Genomic DNA, 26,916 nt, shown 5'->3' on the forward strand with positions numbered 1-26,916 from the left:
TAATGATTGCTTTCATATTATTCAACCAAAGACATTTGATGTTTGAGATATGTTAGCAAATGAGCATTCATCTAGACATAGAGCTTGCTTAGAATTGTGTCTAGGCTTAAGGTTGATAGTTTGATTGATCATTTGCCATCCTTAGTTCGATACTTGATCACCCAAGGTCTAATCCCTATGCCCATGAGTTCTCTTTTCCCTTAGTCAAGAAAGTATCATTTTGTTATTGCTTTCTAGTATTAGTAGTAGTTTAAAACTCATCTAAATCATTGGCTGCACTTAGATTAAGTGAGTACTTGCATTCTCAGTGCTTTGATATCCCTCAGAACTGGTTCGACAATCACTATACTACAACATTTGTCTTAGGAGCCTTGAAAACTCCTAACATCAACCGCACGTTCACCGTATTGGAGTTATCGCTCAAGTTTATTGTATAATAAATTATAATTCTAGAATTAGTAGGCTATTATAAAAACCGAATATACATAATTTTCTTTGGAAACAATAGCTCTCCACTAGTTCCAAAACGCACTTCAAGGGAAGAAGAGAAGAGAGAAACACAACACAGAGATTAGTGGTGCTCCCCGATCACTAATTTAAATACTATTAAATGTCCAAAGCCTAAAATAAAGCTTCACCTACATGTAAGCACTTTTTTACAAAAATAGAGTGCAATGTACCTGAAAATTATATAGGTTATGATTAAGATTAATGATGGAAACGAAAATCTAAATAGAGAAAAAACTTCTAAAAATAAAATTATAGTTAGAAAATGAATAAAAAGAACACCTTTTGGCAAAAAAACAAAGAGAGAGAGAGTTCAATGCACCTGCTTCCCCGGCATTGATATTACTTCAGATGACATGTGTTTCAAATGGGAGTTAGGAACGCAAGAGCAAGTCTTTCGCCTCTACGCTCGGAGGTGGAAGCCTTTATTTGGACAATGGAAAGCATGAGGAACTTAAGTCAATATCATGTTATTTTTGCAACAGATTGTATCCAATTGGTGAAGATGGTTTCTGCACCAGAAGATTGGCCGGCATTTGCGAATTATTTGGACAACATCAAGATTTTTCAAGAAAGTTATACTCACTCAGCAGAGATCATTCATATCCCCCGAACGCTGAATACAAAGGTGGACAGTCTGGCGCGGAGTGCCAGGAAACAAGCGTCTTTTGTTGTTCATATGGATGCAAAGTTACCAGTTTGGTTTGCAAAGTCTACATAGAATCTGTTTAAGTTGATGACAAAAAAAAACATGTGTTTCAAATATTTTGTTGAGTTGTGAAACTTATTAAATATTTTTTTGAATTTCTGTACTAAGCAATTTGTGTAGTGCTTAAAAAAAAATAGAGCAGAGAAGAACAATCTTAAGAAAAGGAAAAATATAAGTAGTATTAATAAAATCTCGTGTAATATTTAATAAAATCTATCTCGCAAGATGAAGGTTGATTTGTATCAACAATGATTGGTTGTTCTAAGATAGGCTTATTTTCCAATATAGAAGTGTATATAATTTCGGAGGATTCTTCATATAAAAGTAAAATAAAAGCAAAATGAGGAAAGAGGTATTCTAAATAATTCTAAAGCGAGCCTTTTTTTCAAAAAAAAAAAACAAATAATTCTAAAGCGATTAAGATAGAATAAATTAAGAATATGAATATGAAAGAGATGGAAAGAATAAAAGAAAACAGCTGGAGAGATATTTGCGCCTTATGCATAAAGAAACTGCGTCGCAATTAGACAACAATTGCTTTAATTTCAGCACAGATTTTGTCGTTTCCTTTAGCCATAACGAAAGATGGTGTGATGACAGTTGACCAAAAAACTTGTTTTATAGGCAACTCTTTCAAAAATAACTTTGGAATCTGATATTAATATGTTTTCCCCCCATGGTAATATAGTAAATGTCATATGACATGTACTTGCGTGAGACGTTTAATTGGCATATGCTGAGAAACTTCACAGAAGAACATGTTCGAAATCCAAAATTATTAAAGCAAATTACTACCAGTAGTATTTAAGTATAAATTTTTATGTAAAGTAATAGAAAATGAAGTGAAATGCTAAAAAGAAGTTCTCAGATGAAAAACTTTTTATAAAAATATTATGAAACACTTATCAGTACAACTACACTTCTGCGGTAGTAAAAAGATGAGAAGAACAATTATTTCTTCGTGTTGCTACAATGTAGAAAATTTGACATTAGTTATATATATATGGTCCAGACTTGTTGAGCGTATATGAATAGTGATTTATATATAATTCTTTTAATTAAGTGGCAAGTGGGTATTTTTATTTTTTTAGCTTTTCGTTTATTTCCATCATAGTTTGAATTTGATCCCCCATCATGTTGGGGTCTTTTAGTTTCTTCTTAACATCGACACTTTTATCATTTTCCAGTTTCTTTATATATATTAGTATCTTGTCTTTTCTTCATCTCTTGATAGTGAATAGTTCTACATTTGTTTTTTTCTGATACAATCAGTGGATGCATAGTTTATTCCCAGTGCTTCCTGCGAGACTAATCAACCCACTCGGTAGTTTAAGTGTTTTATATTTACACATACTTTTTAAAACCAACAGTTGGGATATGGTGTGAAGTTTTGTTTTTTTATTTCAATTTTTTTTATTCATTTACTTATTTTCTGAATCAGTTAAAGTTACATATACTTACAATGATTAACATATTTGTTTTCCTTGTATTCATTTTATTCGACCACCGAAACGTCATACTAAACAAGAATGTGATAAAGGTGTTGTCATTAATTGTGTCCAAAATGACACTGATCCATGTAGTTCAAAATGATTTTTTTTTCTGTAAAATATGTTATTAGTTCATTGGCATCATTGTACATTAGTGTCAATTGTGTCATCATCAACATTGGTGACTGCTGAAATTCACATGGCAGATCAAAATCGGTCTATGTTCATATCTTTGGTTGTATCTCCCAACCAAAAAAAATAATAAAGGAGATTAAGATTGATGGACCTAACTAAAGGGAGTGTTCTTACATTGGGTTATAATCTGATTGTGAAATTGATAATTGACAATAAGACTCATTTTGGTGTATACTGTGTTTTGTCTCTTTCAAATAATTGATGAATATCGACAAAACCATATATAGAGCCAATTAGCCTCTAGCCACTATTATGTTCATGCATGCTTACACTTACACGACCTGAAATGTCTCTCCCATATGAGCCCCTAGAAAAATTCGATCCATAGATATATCAAGTAGACTATTAATATTCATGCATACTTGACACAAAAACGTTTATTTTAAGTTCTTAATTAAAATAAAAGAAAATGAATACAATATTTTTATCTCGATACTATGAAGTTCCGAAACCAGTAATCCTTAGAACCTAAAACTACAATATGTAATATTAGTTTCATCTTGGTAAACATCATTTCAGCTTATCATCTCTAGATTTTGCATGTATATAGTGTTTTTTTTTCGATTGAGCTACCGACATCTGGTAAATTCGAATTATAGATTTTGTTTATATCACCATTCGTAGCTAAAAATCTTGCAGTAAAATTGCACACACGTCATGTTGGGTTTGCATTCACGCAAGTAGATAGATGGGTTTTATATGATATTCCTTATGTGAAGTTGAAGAAAGAAAGTGGTAAGAGCAACAACGCAACAATGTGGACCACATTCCCAATTAAACCGAGGTGGACCACAAATGTGTCACGTGGTCCCGGTTTTAGCTTTTTACCCAAAACGGCAGGTTCACGAATGAAGCACCCACACGGTCACGTGACAGACGAATCACACTAGAGAGGACGTAATCGAACACACGAGTACAACAACAACGATACCAAATTTTGTCCGGTTTAAGATCTGACTCAATATGAATTAAAGAAAACCGGATTTTGAAGTTTGAATCAACCAAAAATCAAACCGTCAAGATTACAGGAATAACCAAACATGTATTTGGAGATGAAACTGTGCCTTCAACTAGACAAAACAAAAGAAGGAACAAGTTTTTAAGGGATGCAACGAAAAAAAAAACACAAGCTGGTGAAGATGCAAAACTGTTTTTTTTTTTCCGGCAGAGCAGCATCAGTAGTTAATCTTTGCGTTTGAGAAGTCCATCTCTGAATGCTGAAAGAATAAGAAAGAAGTAAGCCATCTCAAGTGTAGATGGAGATGGATGTATTGTTTACCTGAGACATGAATTTCTTGAGAATGTCTTGCTTCTGTAGCTCATCACTTGTTGGAAGACCCATCTGCTTTTGCCTTTGATCAAACTATAGAGACAACAAAGAACAAACAACTTAGTGTCACAAAAGAAGAAGCTTGAATGGGATTCTAAAAAGACAAAAGTACCATCATCTTCTCAACAGTGGAGCGAGTTTCAGGGTCAAGGTCAGCTAATTTACTGTTCTCCGGTTCAACCTTCTGTGTATCGATCTCAGGTTCACCTTTCACGCAGCATTTCCACCACTCCATCTGATCTTGCTTAGTCAACAGAATCGAAATCATCTTTTGATCCTCTGCAAAGTACAATCAAGAGAATTACATACAACAAACAGAAAAAATAAACCATCAAGTTAAAATCTCTTATGTGGATATACCGATGTTCCAGTAGCAGTCATCAGGCTTCACAGATCGGTAGAGCTCTCCCTATAATCATTTTAAAAGGAGGTTCAGGATTGGCATCTGAATAATTTCTCTGATAAAACAATAGCAGGTGAGCTTACATCGATGATTGGATCCTGTCCCTTGAGACCAAGCTTAAGACGGTTCTTTTTGATCTCGTAAACAACAGAGCGTGCTTTAGTGCCAGTAGGCACTGGAATGTTGACAGTGACCTCCTGGAGAGTCTGGACCCATGAGTAATTCTCAAGGACATAACCATTGCCTTTGTTAGGAGCTGCAAAGAAACAACATAGACACTGATTTAACATAGTTCTCTATGAGTTGTGTAACCAAGACCAATAAAACACACACAAACATGTAAAGATCTATCCTTTACACATTGTTCTAATCAAAGTTTCCAAATTTAATTTAATCATATAAAAAAAAAAAAAGAGAATTGATATTTACCAATGGGGGCAGCTTCTTGTTTCTTCTCCTCCACTTGAATGGGCTCTGAGCTTGAAGCAGCCATGGCTGGCTTCACGCTCTCCTTCTCCACAGGCTTCTTCTCAGCTTTCTTCTCGGCCGTTCTCAGCTTATCCTTCGCCGCCCTAACCGCGGCGGAGATCTCCTCGGCTGCGAAGGGTTTCTTGAGAAAATCGCTCTGTTCGCCGAGAAAGTCGAAAACTTTCTCCAAGAAACTTGATGGGTTTGAGGAATCGAGCGTCGCCCTGAACGGGAGGATCCTGGGTCGGGTGCTGCTTTCGTCTTCAACCTCGGAGATGATCGCCATTGTGGTGGGGGGGGGGGTTTTCGTTTCTAGGGTTTTGCTCTAGACCAGCTCAAGGGGGAAATGAAAATATTGAACAAAATGAATAAAATTAATTAATTAATTAAGAAAATCATTTAGTGCATACATATTTAGGATTTTGCATTTTTTGTATTTTGATTTTAAGAAAACTATAGACATATCACATAGTATAAAATAGTAGAAATTGAACAAAATATTGTTTGTTTACACCTTTTAGCTAACTACTTTAGTTTCTTAAACTATTATTAAAGTATTTTTGATAGAAAATTATATAAATAATTATCAGTTTTCATATTCTTAGCTATGAATTGCTTTCAGAAACAATATAAAATTAAAACTTAAATAATTTATCATATATTTAATTTGCAAATAAACATAATTTACTATAAGCACTTTTCAATTTTGGGCTAGAGTTTGGCGTGGACGAAAGTTTTTTTCTACGGCAACCAAACTAGAAGAACCCAATAAAGCCCAATGAACTTGTTAAAAAAATTCGTATCACAAAAATCTTTTTCTATCCATCCAAAGTACTCTTAGAAATTGTTTGGTGAGCAATTTATCATGGTCTAAACATAGTGAATGTCTCATTGTTCACTACCTAAATTTGTGACTGAAAACGATTTGAAACTATAGGGTTAGGCCTTCTCTCTCACTGTTAATATGTATCTCATCTATTAGTTAGTTACAAGGGTGTGTTACAAAACAAAAAGAAGGTTAGTTACAAGGTTTGTAAAGTTAATTTAAAAATGAGAACTTGATAAAGTAGTTTTACAGAAGGTCACTGTTAGAACTTGGAGATAAATAAAAAACAAACAAAAAATAAACATAAAGCAAGGGCAAGAGGCTCCCACGTAAACATATTACTACAAATTTAAGTGCAATTGATTTTAAATGCTTAAGAATAAGAATGAGTTAATAACATGCTACCACCAGATCAATCTTTCGTACAATCTCACCGTGGCAAAAGATGAAAACGACAATGATAGAGCCGTACATAACATCAGATTTTCGTTCCACGGAGATTCTTTATCCATTAAACGGATTCTGTAATTAGTCAAGCCACTAACCATGGTATTTGTTTAAGCCTCGCGAAGATTACTATCGATCAAATTGCTCCATGATTTGAGTTTTTGATCATAAAAAGGGTTACAATTACAAACCAAACAATTTAACATGAAAAAGATCAAAGCTGTCATAGTATATATAACATATAGTATCTTTTCGAATATCAAACCATTAAAATGGCCAATCCCCAACCGTACGTTGTGGTTGGTCGTTACCAATAACTTATTCATTCATCGATGAAGGCAGGTTTGTGGTTCCAGTAAAAGAGAGAGGTAAGAAAAAGTGCACACCATGCATTAACTAATTTAAAGGAGTTGTCTGAATTGTTATAAGAAGAAGACAATGCTTTGTCCGCCTGGCAGATATCTACCGAGCAATACGCTATATACGTATTGTTATTATTATTATTTTTCGACAAGAACTAGAAGGAAAAGTTTGTTGTCTATGCAGATATCTACGAGCAATACATACTAGACATCAACTCCACTTTCACTTTCCGTTTTCTTGTAGCATATAAGAAGCTCTTTAGATGAATGAATGACCAAGACGGTGGTCAGAGAAATTTCTATGTTTAGTATGTAATAATTTATTAGTTTACGTAAAAAGGGAACATTAAATGAATTCTTACAGAAAAGTTTCAAATTAATTTTGCATATGAAATCAGTTATGGGGTCTCTGATCGATATGGTTGGGCCAAATAAATTAAACAGTACCTAACTCATGCATTCGTGGCATTGACTGGAGAGATCAGTGTTTATTATTTTTGTTTTTGATAAATAATTAAGGACATAAACCAAAGTCCATGGATTTAAAAATAGTTGAGCATTTTATAATTAAGGACATAAACCAAAGAGTAAAGAACAAACTGCAACCAAGTCACATGAAAACAAACTGCAACCACAGTTCAAGGTCTGAAATAGGGTTTATATTTAACAACAATGGACGGTCTCTTACCGTATCCCTATTATATTTGAATTATATTTTCCTTCCTCTATTTAATCGGTTTTGCTTTCTGCTTTACACTATTTGGATAAATTTCTGCATACTTTTAATTTTCTAATGGCGCTTAAGATTAGTAATACACTGAATAATCGTACATAGAATCATATTATTTTTATCGAGAATTTGGGGAGGCTATACAAGGTTATTTTTTTTCCAAACCAATTCATTAATTAATAATTATATGGTATTGAAAACTAATAATTTAAGAATAACTGTAATATAAATACAGGGTGTCAGGAACACAAGAAAAGAGAAAGAATTTAATTAGCATGTTTAAATTCTGATGGTGGATGAAGTTAGCGTAGTAGGTAGAGTATTCATTTAATTTTTTCATAACAATAACAAATAACAAGTCTTGACATTACTTTTAATTCTACAGTGAAAACAGGTTATATGTGCAGAATAATAATATATCCACCTGATTTGTCATTAAACCCCATAAAATCAACGGAAATGAATAGACATCCACATGATGTAATAGCTAAGGTTAACCAAAGCCAACGGGACCACGAGTCCACAGAAAAATCTTGCAACTTATTTATATATAGAGAATGGAGTACAAAGTGACCGAGTGAAAAAACCAAAATTCCAAAAAACTTGGAAAGAACCACAAATAGGTCAAAGAATGGGTGGAGAAAAGAACAAGGCGAGGGAGACAGTGGGGGAGGAGCCACTCAGCCCATGCTCACGGCTGTTCAATTCGCCGGATTTTAACTGTGCGATAATCGTCATAATGGGATGCAAAGTCAAAGGAAACCCACCTGCCATCATCGACGGCCTTAAACACACTCTCGTTAATCATCCTCGCTTTTCCAGCATTTTAGTAAGTCTAAACACGTATTTATATGAACAACAATATATATTCCATTATTCTTAGAAAAAGATTTCACCATTGTGTATGTACAAAGGCATACAAACATGGTAAAAACGAGAGGGAGTTATAGAAGAACATTAAAATCATGAGATTCATTCAGACAAAAAAAAAAAAAGAACAATTCAGAACATTATCTCTTACCCTGTTTGTACCATTGCAGTTATATAGCATGCTCTTAATTAAGAGTCATTAGTTATTGTAATCAGATTTAAAATGGTATAACAAGCCTCTATATATATTTTTTTTCTTACAATATATTAATCATGAAAAGACTAATGTGACCGAATGGTTATATGGTTGTTTAAATAACTATCTTGTTTTCTCAAAAAAAAATATTAATCAATAAAAATGAAAATATAAAATAATGGGTTTATTTATATGAAAATCACAGTTTTAATTATATATACAAATTCAGGAAATGAACAATGGGAAGAAAGGGAAACCGAGTTGGGTTCGGACGGAAGTTAGAGTAGAAGATCATGTGATTGTTCCTGATATAGATCCCAACATTGAAAGTCCTGATCAGTACCTTGAAGACTATATCTCTAAGCTAACGACCGTTCCTATGGATTTTTCTAAACCATTATGGGAAATTCACTTACTCTGCCTCAAAACATCAAACGCTGAGTCCATTGGCCTTCTGAAGATCCATCATTCTTTGGGTGATGGAATGTCTCTCATGTCTCTTTTCCTCGCTTGCACCCGCAAAACATCAGACCCTGAAGCTTTGCCTACTGTCTCGGTTCAGAAAAAACAGTTTGGACCGAGCAGTAACACCGGTTTTTTCAACAAGATTTGGTGGTTATTTGTGGGACTTTGGTTCATCCTAAGATTGGTTTTCAACACTTTTGTTGATGTCTTAATTTTTGCTCTAACAATTTGTTTCTTGAGGGATACGGAGACTCCTCTCTTGGCCAAACCCGGTACTGAACTTGTACCTAAGAGGTTCGTCCACCGGATTATCAGTTTCGACGATGTTAAGCTGGTGAAAAACGCAATGAAATTGGTATAAATTTGTTTTATTTTAATAATTTCTGGAATCTCTTTGAATTATGTATATTCGCTGACATTTGTAGCTTTTAATCTATTTTGTTAGACGGTAAACGATGTTCTTCTTGGAGTAACGCAAGCTGGGCTCTCACGGTATCTTAGTCGGAGATATGGTATAAGTTTGGTTTTACATTGTTTTATACATAGTAATTGCCTGTCATCTAAGGAGCTTTGTCATATGTTTATATAATAGATCAAGAAGCAACACCCAAATCTAAAGAGTCAATGAGAAAATTCCGACTTCGTTCAGCCATTATGATTAACTTGAGACCAAACACTGGAATCGAGGTTACAAAATGTTTAATCTTATAATCTTTGAAATTAAATACTTAATTTGAAGCTGATTGTGTGGTGGTTTCATTATTGTTCAATGATGCAATAATATAGGCTCTAGCGGATATGATGGCCAAGAAATCAAAATGCAGATGGGGAAACCTCTTTGGTTACATTCTCCTGCCATTCTCTGTCGGGCTGGAGACTGACCCTCTAGAATACGTGCGCCGAGCTAAAGTTACGGTCGACCGCAAGAAACACTCCCTAGAGGCTGTATTCTCTATGGCATTCTTTAAACTGATACTAAAAGTCCTGGGGCTCAAGGTGAAATCTAAGTTGCTAATAAATACATATGTTAATCATGTATATACTTTGTTTATTTTAAGTTTATGAATGTTATCTAATGGAGAAACATATTGAAAATACAGGCAAGTGTAGTTCTTGTAAGGAAAGTGATCCATAACACGACGTTGACGTTCTCCAATGTCGTCGGTCCAAAAGAAGAAATAACCTTTCACGGCCACCCGTTATCTTATATCGCCCCTAGTGTTTTTGGCCACCCACATGTAAGTGTGTGCATATATATGTAGTTATAGACAAATTCATTATATACATTTATAGAATTTTTTTTTTGCTTGTTTTGTTTTTCGAATTATGTTTTGCATGTGTGTATGGAGGCTCTTACTGTACATTTCCAGAGTTATGAGAAGAAAGTCATAATATCAGTAACGGCCGATCCAACAGTCATTCCTGACCCTCACAAGATGTGTGATGATTTTGTGGAGTCTCTCAAGTTAATTAAATCATCTGTCCTAGAAAGAGGGTTATATGAGATGGAGGAGGTTTAATAAAAGTACTTTCTGTACAAACAAACTCAAGCTATTCTAAGTGTACTTATTAAAAAGACAGGCTATCTTGAAGGAAGTAAAGATTATCAAAGTGGAAACTGTGCATCCTTGTATTCTTTTTAAACTTAACTAATCCAAGTTTGTTTTCTTTCTTTCATATATGTACAAAGAACGTTAAAAGTTATGCATACAGAGAGATACATTTAACCAGATGTTCTGGATAGATGATGATGTATATTGATACATTACATATTGGCTACAACCGGCTCCACCTCAGTTTCTCCTCCAGATCCTTCCTTGGTCGTCTGCAACAATTTTTTAAGCACAAGTTCAATCCGGTTAACAAACCAAACAATGCAATTGTTATTCGGTTTAACTAAAACCGGGATTGCTTTATTTGATTACTTTGTGGTATGCAAGTAAGTACCGTACCTGAGGAGAATCCTTGGACTTGGTGGTTTCAGAGAGATACAGAGCCAAAGCTCCTTTCCCACGGAGAATCTTGGCTCCAGAGCCTCTACGCCCTTCTCCTTCAACTGCTTCTTCATCCACCACAACCGCCTCTATCATATCCTCGTCCGGTATCTGAGAATATGAACATGGTTTAAGTGTCTGAACGTGTATCTAATGACATGTGTTTGTAAGTAATACTATAAGAGGTAAGTACTTACCTCGTACATAGAATCCATGAGGATGCTTTCTAAAAGAGCTCTTAAGCCACGAGCTCCTGTGTTTTTCGTTATTGCTTTTCTAGCTATTAGCCGCAGGGCTGTTTCCGTGAAATGCAGCTTTACCTGAAGAAAGAGTAGAATAAAGATTTGGCTCTAGATTGTGAACACAGAGAGAGAGTAGTTACACTGTTCATCTGATACATCTTTTTGTATTGCTTTCCAAGTGCGTTCTTGGGCTCCGTTAGCACCTGTAATCCAATGATTTTGAGTATTGCAAGAGAGTCACATCAATGATGTTTATGTCAAAATCAATTTTGACCTGCATAAGTTGGTTCTCTGTTAGAGCAGACAAGCTGACGAGAACTGGAAACCTTCCAACAAACTCAGGTATTAAACCATAAGCAATCAGGTCACTGCTTTCCACCTGCCCAACACCAAACAATAGACACATGTCAATTATGTAACAAAGCAGAAGAATCCCACAAACATGTGCTTAAAGACCTACAGTTTCCATCAGGTTTGATGCAACAGCAGCGTTTGTAACACCTCCCGCCCTCATGTTTGCACGTACCGGAGCACCAAACCCTATTGAAGAATCATGACGCCTGGAAGTTAAAAAAAAAAAGAAACATTCAGCTGACTTCTAAAGGTAATGTTTGGGGGGATTTGCTCAATAAGTCTCACCTCTCTGAGATGGTCTTCTCGATGTCTACAAAAGCACCACCACATATGAAGAGTATATCTTTTGTATCTATCTGCCCACATTTTGACACAGTAAGCACCAGAGGAGGCACCTTAATCAACTCTAACACTCCAATCATCATGCAAAAGAACATTAGAGTAGAGAGTAGAGTAGAGCACAAGTAACAAACCTGGATATTGTCGCCTCTAGGGTGCTTTCTAGCGCCCTTCTCAGGTACATTAACGATCTATTTCCAGATAGAGAGTGTTATCAACCACAAAAAGAACAGCAGAGCTCTCAAAGAAAATATTACACGACTTAAACTGCAAACTTACAGTTCCTTCAAGCATCTTTAGCAAAGCTTGTTGAACACCTTCTCCTGATACATCTCTGCTGATGTTAAGGCTTTCTGCCTGGCAAAACCAAAAAGAAGCACATAAAATAATATATCAATTTTACCAAATTAACACTAGGAAAATATTCTTTTTAATCTCCAACCTTCTTTGTTATCTTGTCGACTTCATCAATGTAAACAATCCCCTGCTGTGCAGCTGCAACATTATAATCTGCAACCTGTAGAGAGAGAGAGAGAGAGAGATCAAAACCACTCATCACAAAATAATATAAAGAAATTGATTATAGTATTGTACAAATAAAAATGGGTTGGGTTTAGAAAGATTACTGTGAGAAGTTTGTATAATATAGATTCTACGTCCTCTCCCACATAACCAGCCTGAGACAATGTGGTTGCATCAGCAATGACAAAAGGAACATTCACAAACCGTGCCAAGGTTTTCGCAAGTAGTGTCTTCCCTATGGTTGAAGAAAAAAACAACAAAAACATATGAGGTGAGACAAGCTGAGCTTAAAGTTTCACAACAATTTCAGCGTATCAGGGTCAGAATATTTACCTGAGCCAGTTGGTCCCATCAGGAGAATGTTACTCTTCTCCAGTTCTACCAGATCATCATCATCAGCTGGTTTCGCTGCGGTGCTATCGTTTTCTCCTGAGGACCTAGCTTCCCCACACAAGTTTCAGCATCAAAACTAAATAAATAAAGATAGAGAAAGATGCAAATGAAAGTGCAAGCATTCTACCATGATCTACCAAAGAACAAGATATGTTTACTTTCAGATGCTTAGGTAATAAGCTGTACAATGAAAGATATATTATTTTGTAGGACTAACCGTTTCTGTAATGATTCGTAATATATCCTCTTGTAGTGATTGTACACTGCCACTGAAAGCACCTGCATCCACAAGACGACACAGTAGTCCGTTATAAACTTAAAAAAAAAAATCTTTCTCATGTCTAAACCGAATAGAACTTACACATAACTCAAGTATTCAACTGGGTGCTTAAGTACGGAAAGTAACAAAAGGTTCCAGCAAAAAGACGATTTAACATTGGAGACAGTGGAACCAAACCTAACACACCTAAGAGTCCAGCATCAGCTGTTGTTTTCGGAAGGAAAAAAAAATATGTAACTTTTCAAATTACAATCCAACTAGAAACTAATCTCTGAATAAGCAGTTGTGGTTTATGAAGTTGACGTTAGCACCATTCAAAGCCTAAAGCATCACAAAGATATTTAGACACTAGCAAACGATCATCCACAAGTAAACCTTTACCAACAACAACATCAAAAGCAAAAGTCTCATCATTTTCACCTTTTTGGCTCTCTCCTGACCAATCACGAACTTGTCCAAACCATTACAAATCTCCTTCGGTGTCGGAAAGCTAGACCCGAGATTAGATCCAGCCCAACAATCCTCCTTCGAATCCGACCCTGCTCCGTTACCAACACCAGCACTGCTTCCACCACCACCACCGCCGTGACTGGGATTAGCCCGGAGGGAAACTCCATCTCCGGGAGGCTGCCAGAGATCCGGCGGGTCTCCTTGCGAGCACAAAAGAGCTGACTTCACACCTCTCGCCTTCTCCGTAGCGTAACACCGCCGGTCTCCTCCCTTAGGCTTGAGAGAAGCGATCTTGTTACGGTGGCTGCTGTGAGGAGTCGAGGTGGTGTGGAGGCGGTTGAAGAAGAAGTAACGAAAGTGAGAGAGTGTGAGAGAAGCGGTTTCTCTCGAGGTGTTTGACCTCAGAGCCGCGGCCATGGCGGTTTCACAAGGATGAAAATCAACGGGGAGGGAAAAGGTTAATCAGCAATTGGTTAACATGTTCTGATTGAAGAATCAAGATGAGATTTTTTGGAGATGGGTTTTTGAGAAATGAAGGAAAGACTGAAACTTTTGGAAGCTGATGATGAAGCTAGCTATGAAGCAGAAGGCAAAGGGGAGAAGAATATCTATTTCATCTTCTCTTCTTCTGGTAACAGTTTGATGAGAGCATTGACGGTTCATGATTCTCAAAACGTCGTCGTCTTCACTTCTTTTGCCTGCCTTTCTAACCGTTGGATCTACCACAATAAATACAAAAAAAATGATCCTATACAAATAGTTCCAGCTTGGGATGTCTAAACCGAGTTGATCCCATCCGGTTTTTAAATCTACTCTGCTGCTGTGCTGCAGATTGAGTTTTATTAGAGATTCTAGTGGTTAACTTTGATATGTTGCTGATCGAGCTTAATAGCAGAGATTTTAATGATTTTAATCCATCTTACATATCATCTTCTTTTGTACATATTTACTCTTATCCATTTCATTAGTTTTCAAATGTGAGAAAAGATTGGATACATATTGTTTGACATGTATCTAATTTTCTTTGCATATGTTTCAGAAGCTTATATGCACCCGAGTGTAAGAAACCAAATGTACAGAGAATAATTCCAGTGTGAGGCATTGCTGCTTATAGAGGATGTTTTGACTGAAAAGGGTAAGTGCAACATTTTCTTCTCTATGTATAACATCTTTTTACACTTTGGTGGTTTGTGGTATCCAATCATTGCATTATGCAAAACTCTTCTATGTTCTGGATGTTAAGGCAATGTTGTGTCACTCATCAAACATCAGTTGTTTTTAAGTTCAGCAGTGAAATATATATTTTCACTGACAAAGTTTTGACCTCCCAAAACAATCATATCAATTTACGTAAGTTAAAAAAAAAAAAAAAGTGTCTATACTTTTGTCAATCTTTTAATGTTATCAAATTTGATGTTTTACTTATACACACTATAGAAGGAGGATATTTGAAAAGCAAGTTCAAGAAGAACCATGGAGCAAATGTGACAATGCTTTCTCAGTATCATTCTCAAACATGAAGAGAGCATCTGAAACAGCGTTCGTAGGGAACCCCATTTCCCTTAACGCCGTGAACCCATTTGCAAATTCTTGTACCTGAAACACGTAGAAATGAAACTGTAGTTAGATAACTCCTTTTGGGAATGAAGAGAGTATATGTCGAAACACACAACAGTTGATCTCTGAAAGTATATCCGTGGAGCTATTAGCTAAATACTACATGAACAGAATGAGTGGATAGATGGAAATAAGATAAAAGCACCTTTGTGGGATTATCACCATAGTTTGCAACTGCGATGTTGACAGCTTCTCGGTTGAGCCCAGCATATTTCATCACTACAGGATCCACACCCTGCATTGAAACCCAACCTCATTACTGATGATATAGAGCTACAACAAAACTAAGGATCATTCTATAGTATAATGCAAAATCTAATCTTGACTCTGTTGATTTACGTTCATAGACAACAACGATGATCCACACTTCTTCTTCCAAAAACTCAAACTAACAACCTTGGGCCTAACCTAAAGAAACTTCCATGGAGCAAATCTAAGGATCATACTACAGTGTAATGCAAAGTCTAAAACCCACTAAGTAGTACACAAAAAAAAACCTGTTCTGTTAAATAAGTTCATAGATGATGATGGATGATCCACACTTGTTCTTCCCAGAACTCTTACTAGCAACCTCGAGCCTAACTCTAAGAAGCTAAATCTAATATTGACTTCAACTCCCATATAGTAATACACAAAAACAAAACATGTTCTGTTCATTCCGTTCATAGAAGATGATGATGATCCACACTTGTTCTTCCAAGAACTCTGTCTAATAACCTCGGGCCTAACTCTAAGAAGCTTCCATAGAACAAGTTAAGATGAACCTTACCATTGAAGGTGACGGTGTTGGTGGAAAGCTAGACGGTGGAGGAGGATGCTCAGACCCAAACTTGCTCCAATCCGGATTCTCCTTCTCTGCCTCCGCAAGAACCTTCCTTTCTAAACCGAAATCAAACTGAAAGCTGCTCCGAGGAATATCTCCAGCTCGAGGCAACAGCGGAGGCTGAAAACATCACAATTCACAACACAGTCTTAAAAATCTCCAATCCCAAAATTTTAAAAAGATGAAAACTTTCATATCAGAATCTCAAAAAGTTACTAAATTTACTCACCGGAGGAGTGATCCGATACTCAGGCTTCAGAACCACCTTGATTCCTAATCCAGCTATAACCCACACAAAAAACGAGCATCAGCTACAAATCGTATAAAAGCAATTCGAGATTCGAGATCAGACCAGACTTACATGAAGAAGAAGGAGATGGGTTATGTTGAAACGAGGGGTTTCTCTCCGGCGGAGGGAAAAACGGCTGGCCACCGATCTTAGGGTATCCCGGAGGTCCGTTGTACATAGGGTGGGTCGATGATGGAGAAGGAGATGGGTACATAGGGCGGCCGTAGGGGGGACCTGACTTGTTCCTGAAGTCGTAATCCATGGTTGAAGGGTTTGCTGCTGAGAAAAGACGGTGTTTGAGATCGGCGACGAAGAAGAAGGAAGAAGGAAGAAGTCTCGAAGGGGGATGAGATGTTGTTTGGATATAAGGATACGTGTATTCCTTCCCCTGCTTTGACTCGGTTCTTCCAATTCTTCATATACAAATACGATATATTTTTTTTTTTCTTTTTTATAACATCAATTTCAATTTCATTTACGATTTTCTTTTCTTATTAGTAAAAGTAAACATACAAATATCATGATACATATTTATAATTAAACATGATAAAAAACTATTTTATGTATAAACAAACCATTAAACGTGAGATACGATATACTTAAGTGTTGTTATTTTTGCTAGTTTTTTTTATAAAACTATTTTTCTAGTTTATATTCTTTTTAGTCTCAAATTATATTTATTTAGAAAATTATAAGATGTTTTAAAAATTAAATTATACTACAACTAATACAATAATGATTTTCTGACAGAATTTTGGAAATATTTGAAATTTAAGACCTCGATCATAACTTCTTCCTCATTTATAAATTTCATATAATTCTACATTCCATATTGTACATAATATCATTTTCTAAAAAAAAGTTCGAAAACTAAAAAAAAACTATAAAACTCCAATGTACTGATTGTCTTTGTTATACATCTTTCTTTTTTGAGCCTCAAAAAGTCTTTAAAATGCTTTTAGAGCACCCGCAATGATGAGACTGCAAATGGAATCCTTAGGATTAATTAACTATTTTTTTTCTTGAATAGTTAAGGATACTAATCCGAATTGTTAGTCCAATAGTGTTTTCCAATTTGGAGTTCTTAGGAATAAAAAAATAATAATTTTTTTAAAAAAAGTGAAATTAAAATTTTTATTTATTGCATTATTAAAGATAAAGATACAACATTTATTAATCAACAATCACCAAATTTGTTCCAAATATTTTCAATTAAATCATTTTTCAAACGTTGATGTAAACGCTTATCGCGAACATCATCCCGAATGCCGAGCATATTAGCGATATTTGTAGGTCTGTCGGTATCCACCCGTGAACTTCTAGTGACGTCTCCTTCTTCAAATTCAGATATATCGAACTGAATGTATCCATCTCGTTTATTTTCGACTATCATATTGTGTAGTATGATACATGCTTTCGTAATTTTCCCTATCTTTTCTTTGTCCATTGAAAGAGCCGGGTTTTTCACAATTGCAAATCGAGCTTGTAATACTCCAAACACCAGTTCCACATCTTTTCGGGTTGCTTTTTAAATTCTAGCAAATAACTCTGCTTTAGGACCTTGAGGGTGCGAGATAGATTGGATAAATGTTGACCATTTGGGATATATATCGTCTGTGAGGTAGTACGCCAACTTATACATGTGTCCGTTGACCACGTACTCTAACCTGGGAACTCGACCTTGGAAAATGTCATCAAAAACAGGTTTCGTTCTATGTAAGCATGTTTCCTTTGCTTATAGGTTTGGGCCTCCATTATGTCGTTGTATGTATCTTCGAGGATTTCGTCGAATAATTCCTCCAGTCTTTCTTCGACTTCATCAGATGAAGAGGATGACATTTTTTAGGGATTTCTCCTTAAAAAAAAATTGGTAAAGAATTTTAGTTATTTAATTTTGTTAAGGTTTTTTGCTTTTAAAAATTTTTTGGATTTAAGTTCTATATTTTAGTTCCAAATTTTTGTTCCAAATTTTAGTTATTATTATATACTTCACAAGTTTACTAATCAGATTTACTTCAAAGCTTCTCAAATGAATTATATACTTCCCAAGTTTAGTAAGTATATACTACACAAGTTTACTAAGTATATACTACACAATCTCGGTATATAAAAGAGAAGATCCAGTGTTACCTAAAGAGATTGTAGTTGTAGTTAAAGACAATCGGTACTTGATCATGGTAGGTATATTCTACATCTCCGGGAAAACATAATAAGAACTTGGACATGAACTGAAACAAGAGGATAAAAGTTTTGATGAAGAAGAAGCAAAGCGAAGGAGATATATAGCTAAAGACATGCGCATGACAACTACTTATAGTACATAGATAGAATCCTGTGACTTGATTCACTTGAGGTAAACAACAAAAGACTTTCACAACGCCAAATGCACCCGTGACTTCGTTCGCATGACCTACCGCTGAACCCTGAAACAACACAAAAGACAAGAGTGAGCAAAGTTTAATAATGTACAAGTACACAAAACAACAGTAACAACTTAACATACAGTTAACATCATAACATCTCAGACATTAGTTTGAGTTTAAGAGATGTCTCCATCGCAGATAGAGGCTCTTTTGTCCCGAAGCAGATAGAGGCTCTTTTTTCCCGAGTAAACGATCAAGCATTTTATGCCTAGCGAGTTTTTCTTTCACTTCCAACACGCCCTGTAACTGTGACAACTCTTCTTCTCTACCACTCTTCTTCTTCTTGGTAACACCTTTAGCTGCCTTGACCCCGACTGGTCTTTCCTCTGGTTCTCCCACTTCCGCTTGTATATCAACCTCCGCCTGGACTGGTTTGCGTTTTTGACTCCCACCGTCCTTAGTCACATAGGTGAAGCACCATATTCGTATGATGATGAGGAAGGCTGGCTGTATGAATAATCTTGTCCCATATTCGTTAACCTGCAAGAAATAATAAAGTAAGAACAGAGGTAAACATAAGCTCACATGCTAATCAATGAACATCATCTATCAATTCAATCCAAACAACACACACACACATGATCATAAACTTGCAGCTCATCCGACAGAACAAATTAGGAAGCTTTTTTTTTATGTCTCACAGATAACTGACATTGTAATCCTTAAACAACAAACACACAAACTCAATACACTCAAACTCAAAACACTCAAACTATCATGTAGAAATGCAAACACATGCTTCTAAAAATCTCAAACAGATAGTCGAGTAGTAGCTAGCAAACCTGTGCAAGAAATACAAACTCAAAAAGCCCCAAATCCTTTTGAAACCCTAATTTCAAACGAGAAGAACCCAAATCGATGAAAGCATTATCGTTTTCAAACCGATAATAAGTACAAACGCAACAAATCCCCAAATTGTGTTCGAACCCTAATTTCAAACGAGATCGATTCAAGATGCAAACTTATCTATATCGATTAATCTACAAAAGAAGGGTGTGATTTACCCTGTTCAGCCGACGGAGACAAATCGCCGTCTTTCGTCGCGGGAATCGTCGTCTTTCGTCGCAGGAATCGCCTTCGTTTCGTCGAGAGAGGAATCGCCTTTCTTCGTCGGGACAATTTTTTTTTCTCTGCTTCAGTCGAGAATGACCAATATTTTTCTCATTACCAAACCGTAAACCCTTCCATCCATTCAGAAAACGCCACGTACCCTAAGGATCAAGTCCTAAAAATCCTTATTAACGTACCAATCCTTACTTATATTAACCAAACAATTATTATTCTATTCCTCCTAACCCATGATTAAACGCTAAGGACCCGTCGTGTACCTCCGTTGGAGGTACTCTTACAACACTTTTAATGGGATCAATACATGCCTCAAACAACTCGTCAACTTGTAACCTAAACAGTGTTTTCTCATATAGCTTAATACATTCAACTTAGTAACTTCTAATATAGGTAAAGTGTTTCCTCAAAATCCTTATAAGTTTTCCTTCTCTTGTATGAAAATTCTTATGACTCTACAATCCGAGGTTCATATAACTGTACAATCCACATAGTGCATGTCCTAAAAAGATGCCATCATAAACCATATAACACATGCTATGTACTTTTAACTAAGCGTTACAAATTTAAAAACTGAAACCTCGAATAAAACATGAATTCGAACATGTCTCTTTCCTCTGATCTCATTGATCCCATATGGAAGTGGTTAGATGTGAGAGAGAGAGACTTGACAATTAGCATGAACCATGAACTTCTTTTTTTCTAATTTCAACTGTTAAAAAGACAAGACTTATGTTTACACATTGAAAATCAATTGTTCCAAAGTTGAAAAACTATATGCTTTCACCGCGATTTTCTCTACCCAACAAAAAAACAAAACACATAGACAGAGTTGTTAGGCATCCAGTCAACAACTCGCCCAACCTAACATTAACCTAAAGCAACCCACTTCCGTTTAATAAATAAAACTTTAACATATAGTATCCATATAGCCCACAAAAGTCAATAATCCTACCTTATTATATACACACACACATCCTCATTCTCATCCATTATTAACGTCACTTTACCCTTAAAACCAGTTTTTTTCCTCCACCCAAAAGAAAACAATTAAAATGAAGAGCCAAGTTTTAGTTTTAGTACTCGTAGGAGCAATCTTCTGCATAGAAGCTGAGACGATCAGAGAAGATAAACACGCTCTTCTTCAGTTCGTTAGCAATATCACTCACTCCCATTCACTCAACTGGTCACCAACTCTTTCTATATGCACCAAATGGACCGGTGTTACGTGCGACTCCAACCATTCCTATGTCGTCGGTCTTCATTTAGCAGCCACGGGTCTTCGTGGTCATCTCCAGCTAAAGGACATAGCCAGGTTAACTAATCTCCGGTTTCTCATTCTCAGTTCTAACAACATCTCTGGACCTTTTCCTCCAAGTTTTCAAGCTTTGAAGAACTTGACCGAGCTTAGACTCGATTTCAACGAGTTCTCTGGTCCTTTGCCTGATGAGTTCTCTTATTGGGAGCGTCTACGAGTTCTTGATCTCTCTAACAATCGGTTTGATGGTAGCATCCCATCTTCTATCGAGAAGCTGGCTCAGTTACACTCTCTGAATCTTGCTTATAACAAGTTTTCCGGTGAGATTCCGAATCTCCATGTTCCTGGTCTGAAGCTGCTCGACTTAGCTCACAACAACCTGACAGGAACCGTACCGCAGTCATTGCAGAGGTTCCCACTCTCAGCATTCGTCGGAAACAGTGTTTCCTCTTCAAAGCTAGCTCCTGTAAGGAAGCACCACCACAACCATGCAGTTCTTGTCATAGCATTAAGCGCGTGTTTTGCAACACTAGCTCTCCTCTCTATCTTACTGGTCATCATCCACAACCGAGAAGAGCAAAGAAGATCCACAAAGGAGAAACCAAGCAAGAGGAGGAACGATTCAGATCCAAACCTAGGCGAAGGAGGTAACAAGATCGTGTTCTTCGAAGGGAAGAATCTTGTCTTTGACCTAGAAGACTTACTGAGAGCTTCTGCAGAAGTTTTAGGGAAAGGACCGTTTGGGACAACCTACAAGGTCGATGTCGAGGACTCGGCCACCATCGTCGTGAAAAGAATCAAAGAAGTGTGCGTCCCTCGGAGAGAGTTCGAGCAGCAGATCGAACACCTTGGCAGCATCAAGCATGAGAATGTTGCCACTTTGAGAGGATATTTCTATTCTAAGGAGGAGAAGCTTGTGGTTTATGACTACTACGAACATGGAAGTCTCTCCACATTACTACACGGTAACGTTATAGAACCCTTAACACTATCATTGGCAAATGTTAGTGTGAACATTTATTTCCGCACGAGAACTATCATATAGTATCAAATGTCTTCCAAACTATTTTTCTGTTTTAAATATCCCCGAAAAAATAGTTCTAGAGTTAATTGTCTATGTGTTACCATTCAGGTCAGAGATGTCTCACGAATAGGAAACCTCTAGATTGGGAAACTAGATTGAACATGGTGTACGGAGCAGCAAGAGGAGTAGCTCACATCCACTCGCAAAGCGGAGGCAACAAACTAGTAGTCCATGGAAACATAAAATCCTCTAATGTTTTCCTCAATGCGAAAGGATATGGCTGCGTCTCCGGAGCAGGGATGGCTGCGCTGATGCATTCGCTACCGCGGCACGCATCTGGCTATCGTGCGCCAGAGATAGCAGACACAAGAAAGGGGACTCAACCTTCGGATGTGTATAGTTTCGGTGTTTTGATATTCGAGGTGCTGACGGGAAAGTCAGAGGTGGGTAACCTGGTGAGGTGGGTGAACTCGGTGGTTAGAGAGGAGTGGACAGGGGAGGTGTTTGACGAAGAGCTGATGAGGTGTACTCAGGTGGAGGAAGAGATGGTGGAGATGCTTCAGGTTGGTATGGTTTGCACGGCGAGGTTACCGGAGAAGAGGCCGAAGATGAGTGAGGTGGTGAGGATGGTGGAGGAGATAAGGCCGGAGAAGCTAGCGAGCGGGTATAGATCGGAGGTTTCTACAGGGTCGACTCCGATAGGGAGTATATCAGGATCACCGTATATACTCTGAGAAACATTGAGCTTTCATGTTATGTATCTGACCATTCAAGAAAAGAGTTTTCACTGTTTCAGTTTATAGTGAATGATGTAATTGATAAGTCGATTTCTAGCAAGACCAGTAAAAGGAACTCAATTCATACATAAATTATGTAGAAAAGACATTTCTCAATATCAAACGGGATTTTACATAGTTCTTGTCTAAGGATAAATGTCACGCCTTTTTCATCTGCCCCGAGCCATTGAACTTCAAAACTTTTATCAGTCCAGGACGAGAGGACACGTGAAGATAGCCACGGTGCTCGCTATAACGAGACACTTCCGTGGATGGCTATCAAAATCAGGTGTCCGAGATTCTTCTCCGTCGTGCTAAGGCCGACTTTGATCCTAGAACCGGTCCATTTCTCCCGGCGGCGATGACTCTGGATCAGTTACATTTTCTTTTTTCTTTAAACAATCTTAAGAGGCCTGAGTAAACTAACCGAACGGAACCAAAATAATGAAAACCAAATTAAACCAAATAATTGTAAATACAAACCATTACTGTGCTTTATATCCTAAATCCAGAACTACGCTGCGATAGGCGCTAGTCGGACGGTAAACCCGGACCTAGCGAATTATCAAAAATCGGGGAATACTCGGAGATTATGCGGAGCCTAGTTTTAAATACAATTTCATATATTTATAATATATTTAGCTAATTTTAAACATGATGATACAAGTTCTTAGACATAATTTATAATTTTTTATATATAATTTTAAACAGTCTCTTTTTGATTCGTAAATGGTGGGTTTGGTACGAAAAAAATCTCTAAATGTAGTATGTATGTGTTTATTTTGGGTTTGATAGTTAATTATAATTATTTAGTAATGAATAATTACACAAAGTCTGTCAATAATGAATAAAAAATAATCAACCGTGTTTTAACTTACACGGACGGAAAAAAAAAAAAAACTTAGGCGGTCAACACGGGATTAGACGGGAATTAGGCGGTCAATGCGGAAATTAGACGGTATTACGCGGATCAACGCCTGGTTACACCGATTTGGGCATAATCGCCGCAGTCAACCTTCGAAAACCAGGCGGCCGCGTTTTCGAACCCGCGTTTTCTAACAGGGTCCGAAATATCTGAAACGACTAGGATCAAACCGAGAATCGAAATTATCCATACCGAACCGAAACGTGGCTTCTCATGATTCGTGTAGTCGGATATAAGATCGCATCCGTTAGATCAAACGACTTTTTAAAATCAACGTCGGTCAAATGCCACTTGATGATGATGGTATGAAAAAAGTGAGTCCACTAGTGAACCCGCACACTATTTAACGTGGACGCAACCACAGAGAATCAAACACTTCTTACACTTTCCTCTCCACCCCACCCTTGGTTTAGTCTTCGCTTCTCCTTTCTCCCAACCACGAGAAGAAAAAGGCGAGAACCTCGCCGAATCGGAGATACGCGAAACCAAACGTATATATATTCTTCTTATTATCTCTGCCTTAAATCTTTGGATCTATTCGTATCTTTTAGGCTCTTTGTAATCCCCTTTTGGAAACTTTGTTTTGGTTTATATAGATCGTAAGGTTTTTGGATATGGCGTCGAAGCGGATCTTGAAGGAACTCAAGGATCTCCAGAAGGATCCACCCACCTCGTGTAGCGCAGGTATCGTTCTACTGCTTTAGATTAGTGGTGTTTGGTTTCGATCTGGAGCTAAAGTTCTCGACTTTGAATAATTCAAAAATTAGCTCGTGTTTTTCTGTCTGGAACAAAAGTTAGTATGTTTCGTTTTTGTGATTTGTCTGAGTGTAGATCTTGTAATTCTATATGGGATCTGGTGCTTGTGAATCAAAGATTTGTCTTTTTTTTTTTTTTTTTTTTTTTTGAGGTTTTGATGAGTTTATTATTGAATGGTTTTCTTTTTATTTACAGGACCTGTTGCTGAAGACATGTTTCATTGGCAGGCAACGATAATGGGTCCCACAGACAGTCCTTACGCTGGAGGTGTTTTCCTTGTTACCATCCACTTCCCTCCAGATTACCCTTTCAAGCCTCCTAAGGTGCTTCCAATTTGTTTTGAGAATTGTCATTAAAGTCTTTTTTTTTTCTTGATGGTTGCTTCATTATCTCATTGTTTCTTCACATGGTGTAACGAAATCTCTAGGTGGCCTTTAGGACGAAGGTGTTCCATCCCAACATTAACAGCAATGGAAGCATTTGCCTCGACATCTTGAAGGAACAATGGAGTCCTGCTCTCACCATTTCCAAGGTTCCGTTTTTATTCTTATCTCAAACATAATTTTCCCATTACAAATGCTAACATTGAGCTGTCTCTTAAGTCATTTAGATTTGACTAATTTATTATTAAAATGGTTTTTAATTATTTGCTATTTGTCTTCCGGATAAAATTGATGATTATTATCCCCTCTCTTGAGTCTTGAATCTTGGACTCATATGGTTTGTTTTAGTTTCTAACTACAACGTTGTAATGGACAGGTGCTGTTATCGATCTGTTCTTTGCTAACCGATCCAAACCCCGATGATCCTTTGGTACCTGAGATAGCTCATATGTACAAGACTGACAAGAACAAGTATGAGTCCACTGCACGGAGCTGGACTCAGAAGTATGCCATGGGATGAAAAAGGAAGACCCCAAATCTTCTAAAAGCTATCTCTTTTTATTTTTTTTTAAAAAAAAATCTGCCGTAATTTCTATGTATGATTCAATAGACATCTCTTTGTGTCCTTTTTAAATTTCTGAATGACAGGACCAAGTCAAGTGGGTCTTGTTTTGAAACCAAACATCATCTTTTGTGAAAACATGAAACTGAGAATCCTTCTGTTGTTGTCTTGTGTTGCAACTATGATTTGATTTTTTTTTTTGTTGTTTGATAAGATGAGCAACAACCACAAAGGTTTTCTTTGTTTTAAACCACAAAGGGGACGTGATAGAATAACTCCCCTCCCCCCACTGACTAATGCGAGCTCTGGACACCTTTGTTCCGTCTATTTGGTGTCAGGTTCGAAGACTTTTCCCCCGGTAATGAATAAGTAGATTGAGGAACATGCGCTCTGATTAGACACGATCACTAATATGAATTGAAACTGATGTTCTCAATCGCTTTATCTTATCAGTGGTTTAGGCCATGTTTTTAAGAGGCGATTCCTTTTACTTCTTGTGGTATAAGGAATTTGTTCTCATTGTGGTGTTAGAGTACAAATGGTGTTAGATTAGATAGTGTAGGTGACCCTTAAGTGTTCATGAACGATACAAAATCGAATCATTATTTTTGTGGGCAAAACCTTAGTTGAGGTTGAAGATCTTGTAACCGTGTCTTGGTAAATGAAAGTTGATGTCGAGAAAAGAAACAAAAATTGGTGTTTTGTGGATTGAACTCAAATTATGGGCCTTCATGTTGGGCTGACACTCCCAAGAGATTCAAATCCAACTTTTAAAATTGAAAGAATATACTACTGTATAAAACAAAAATGGGTCTTCCATGTTTTTTGGTTTATTGATAAAGGAGACATGGTTTTTTTTATTTATTAGGATATTACAGTTATGATATGAGAAATATTATATAGACGATTTGACAACCGACAATACTATCTGTTTTATGAAGACCTACGCCTAACTGCATCACGAAGCCGTCCTACGAAGATACATGTCTGAACAGATTTACTTGCACCATCATGTTGAAGATCTTTTGTAAGTTTTTTTTCCGTGTAGTCTACATAATTATTTAATAAATCGTTTTTTCCAGGACTTGAAACCTGGATTTCCTGAAATCTGAAAGAAATTGCATAGTCTGGGATTCGAACTCCAGACCTAGGTGTAGAAGCCTTTAAACTTTAAGCGGAAGACATAGTTATCATATAGGTGTTGCATGTTCCAAAGTTCTTAAATAATGATTTTAATAATTAATAGTTGCACGGTTAAAGATACATCACAAGCGTAGCGATTCGTCGTCAAATATGTCGGCTGCATTAACTTCCATACTTGGTTTCTCCTTCCTAAAACTAGTAAGCAGTAATTCATTAATTTCCTTCCACAAACCCTAATCTAGTTATAATGTATTCGTTTGGTTCTTTTAAGGTGTTTAAACAAGAAAGTCAAGATGACAA

The 26,916-nt window shown here is 36.7% G+C and overlaps 6 protein-coding genes across 7 annotated transcripts; 3 read left to right on the plus strand and 3 right to left on the minus strand.

Moving 5' to 3' along the window:
* Window positions 1-4,051: 4,051 nt before the first annotated feature.
* On the minus strand, window positions 4,052-5,459 carry LOC106331464 (protein BOBBER 1-like). Its single transcript, XM_013769826.1, has 6 exons — window positions 5,064-5,459; window positions 4,718-4,890; window positions 4,592-4,640; window positions 4,344-4,510; window positions 4,181-4,264; window positions 4,052-4,118 (listed from the first exon to the last, which is right to left on the minus strand). Exons 1-6 carry the CDS (start codon window positions 5,386-5,388, stop codon window positions 4,077-4,079), a joined length of 840 nt encoding a protein of 279 aa, XP_013625280.1. The 5' UTR covers window positions 5,389-5,459; the 3' UTR covers window positions 4,052-4,076.
* A 2,593-nt stretch (window positions 5,460-8,052) lies between these two features.
* Window positions 8,053-10,669, plus strand: LOC106333952 (O-acyltransferase WSD1-like). Its single transcript, XM_013772331.1, has 7 exons — window positions 8,053-8,296; window positions 8,763-9,353; window positions 9,444-9,510; window positions 9,591-9,685; window positions 9,785-9,994; window positions 10,099-10,236; window positions 10,348-10,669. The coding sequence occupies exons 1-7, from the start codon at window positions 8,099-8,101 to the stop codon at window positions 10,516-10,518; spliced, it is 1,470 nt and encodes a 489-aa protein (XP_013627785.1). The 5' UTR covers window positions 8,053-8,098; the 3' UTR covers window positions 10,519-10,669.
* LOC106333950 (ATP-dependent Clp protease ATP-binding subunit ClpX-like) lies at window positions 10,611-14,238 on the minus strand. 2 transcript variants are annotated; one of them, XM_013772329.1, is made up of 14 exons: window positions 13,543-14,236; window positions 13,060-13,121; window positions 12,783-12,886; window positions 12,554-12,684; window positions 12,370-12,444; window positions 12,207-12,284; window positions 12,062-12,118; window positions 11,874-11,944; window positions 11,695-11,794; window positions 11,509-11,613; window positions 11,375-11,437; window positions 11,190-11,312; window positions 10,951-11,103; window positions 10,611-10,823 (listed from the first exon to the last, which is right to left on the minus strand). In XM_013772329.1, the coding sequence occupies exons 1-14, from the start codon at window positions 13,987-13,989 to the stop codon at window positions 10,764-10,766; spliced, it is 1,629 nt and encodes a 542-aa protein (XP_013627783.1). In that variant the 5' UTR covers window positions 13,990-14,236; the 3' UTR covers window positions 10,611-10,763. The 2 variants fall into 2 exon arrangements, with proteins under 2 accessions (XP_013627783.1, XP_013627784.1); XM_013772330.1 differs by lacking the exon at window positions 10,611-10,823 and having other exon boundaries at window positions 10,964-11,048; window positions 11,144-11,312; window positions 13,543-14,238.
* Window positions 14,239-14,933: 695 nt separating this feature from the next.
* Window positions 14,934-16,697, minus strand: LOC106333957 (neural Wiskott-Aldrich syndrome protein-like). The gene is made up of 5 exons (XM_013772337.1): window positions 16,374-16,697; window positions 16,242-16,294; window positions 15,959-16,132; window positions 15,335-15,424; window positions 14,934-15,168 (listed from the first exon to the last, which is right to left on the minus strand). The coding sequence occupies exons 1-5, from the start codon at window positions 16,561-16,563 to the stop codon at window positions 15,034-15,036; spliced, it is 642 nt and encodes a 213-aa protein (XP_013627791.1). The 5' UTR covers window positions 16,564-16,697; the 3' UTR covers window positions 14,934-15,033.
* A 4,102-nt stretch (window positions 16,698-20,799) lies between these two features.
* Window positions 20,800-22,934, plus strand: LOC106333949 (probable inactive receptor kinase At5g53320). Its single transcript, XM_013772328.1, has 2 exons — window positions 20,800-22,012; window positions 22,180-22,934. Exons 1-2 carry the CDS (start codon window positions 20,845-20,847, stop codon window positions 22,803-22,805), a joined length of 1,794 nt encoding a protein of 597 aa, XP_013627782.1. The 5' UTR covers window positions 20,800-20,844; the 3' UTR covers window positions 22,806-22,934.
* A 1,209-nt stretch (window positions 22,935-24,143) lies between these two features.
* On the plus strand, window positions 24,144-25,629 carry LOC106333958 (ubiquitin-conjugating enzyme E2 10). Its single transcript, XM_013772338.1, has 5 exons — window positions 24,144-24,263; window positions 24,369-24,456; window positions 24,724-24,851; window positions 24,956-25,060; window positions 25,288-25,629. The coding sequence occupies exons 2-5, from the start codon at window positions 24,387-24,389 to the stop codon at window positions 25,429-25,431; spliced, it is 447 nt and encodes a 148-aa protein (XP_013627792.1). The 5' UTR covers window positions 24,144-24,263; window positions 24,369-24,386; the 3' UTR covers window positions 25,432-25,629.
* The last annotated feature ends 1,287 nt before the right edge of the window (window positions 25,630-26,916 follow it).

Source organism: Brassica oleracea, chromosome C3, assembly GCF_000695525.1.
Source record: "Brassica oleracea var. oleracea cultivar TO1000 chromosome C3, BOL, whole genome shotgun sequence".
NCBI classification, from domain to species: domain Eukaryota; kingdom Viridiplantae; phylum Streptophyta; class Magnoliopsida; order Brassicales; family Brassicaceae; genus Brassica; species Brassica oleracea.

Excerpts from the sequence above, each read along its gene's own strand:
- LOC106331464 (XM_013769826.1), bottom strand. The coding sequence starts at position 5,388 with ATGGCGATCATCTCCGAGGTTGAAGACGAAAGCAGCACCCGACCCAGG. Across the intron at positions 4,511-4,591 it reads TGACTGCTACTGGAACATCG|AGGATCAAAAGATGATTTCG; the intron begins GTATATCCACAT and ends TGTACTTTGCAG. Across the intron at positions 4,265-4,343 it reads CCACTGTTGAGAAGATGATG|TTTGATCAAAGGCAAAAGCA; the intron begins GTACTTTTGTCT and ends TTGTCTCTATAG.
- LOC106333958 (XM_013772338.1), top strand. The coding sequence starts at position 24,387 with ATGGCGTCGAAGCGGATCTTGAAGGAACTCAAGGATCTCCAGAAGGAT. Across the intron at positions 24,457-24,723 it reads ACCCACCTCGTGTAGCGCAG|GACCTGTTGCTGAAGACATG; the intron begins GTATCGTTCTAC and ends TTTTATTTACAG. Across the intron at positions 24,852-24,955 it reads ACCCTTTCAAGCCTCCTAAG|GTGGCCTTTAGGACGAAGGT; the intron begins GTGCTTCCAATT and ends CGAAATCTCTAG.
- LOC106333952 (XM_013772331.1), top strand. The coding sequence starts at position 8,099 with ATGGGTGGAGAAAAGAACAAGGCGAGGGAGACAGTGGGGGAGGAGCCA. Across the intron at positions 9,354-9,443 it reads TGAAAAACGCAATGAAATTG|ACGGTAAACGATGTTCTTCT; the intron begins GTATAAATTTGT and ends CTATTTTGTTAG. Across the intron at positions 9,686-9,784 it reads GACCAAACACTGGAATCGAG|GCTCTAGCGGATATGATGGC; the intron begins GTTACAAAATGT and ends GCAATAATATAG.
- LOC106333949 (XM_013772328.1), top strand. The coding sequence starts at position 20,845 with ATGAAGAGCCAAGTTTTAGTTTTAGTACTCGTAGGAGCAATCTTCTGC. Across the intron at positions 22,013-22,179 it reads TCTCTCCACATTACTACACG|GTCAGAGATGTCTCACGAAT; the intron begins GTAACGTTATAG and ends GTTACCATTCAG.
- LOC106333950 (XM_013772329.1), bottom strand. The coding sequence starts at position 13,989 with ATGGCCGCGGCTCTGAGGTCAAACACCTCGAGAGAAACCGCTTCTCTC. Across the intron at positions 12,887-13,059 it reads TACGAATCATTACAGAAACG|GTCCTCAGGAGAAAACGATA; the intron begins GTTAGTCCTACA and ends TGGGGAAGCTAG. Across the intron at positions 11,104-11,189 it reads TCATGGATTCTATGTACGAG|ATACCGGACGAGGATATGAT; the intron begins GTAAGTACTTAC and ends TCATATTCTCAG.
- LOC106333957 (XM_013772337.1), bottom strand. The coding sequence starts at position 16,563 with ATGGATTACGACTTCAGGAACAAGTCAGGTCCCCCCTACGGCCGCCCT. Across the intron at positions 16,133-16,241 it reads AGTATCGGATCACTCCTCCG|CCTCCGCTGTTGCCTCGAGC; the intron begins GTGAGTAAATTT and ends TGATGTTTTCAG. Across the intron at positions 15,425-15,958 it reads CAACACCGTCACCTTCAATG|GGTGTGGATCCTGTAGTGAT; the intron begins GTAAGGTTCATC and ends GTTTCAATGCAG.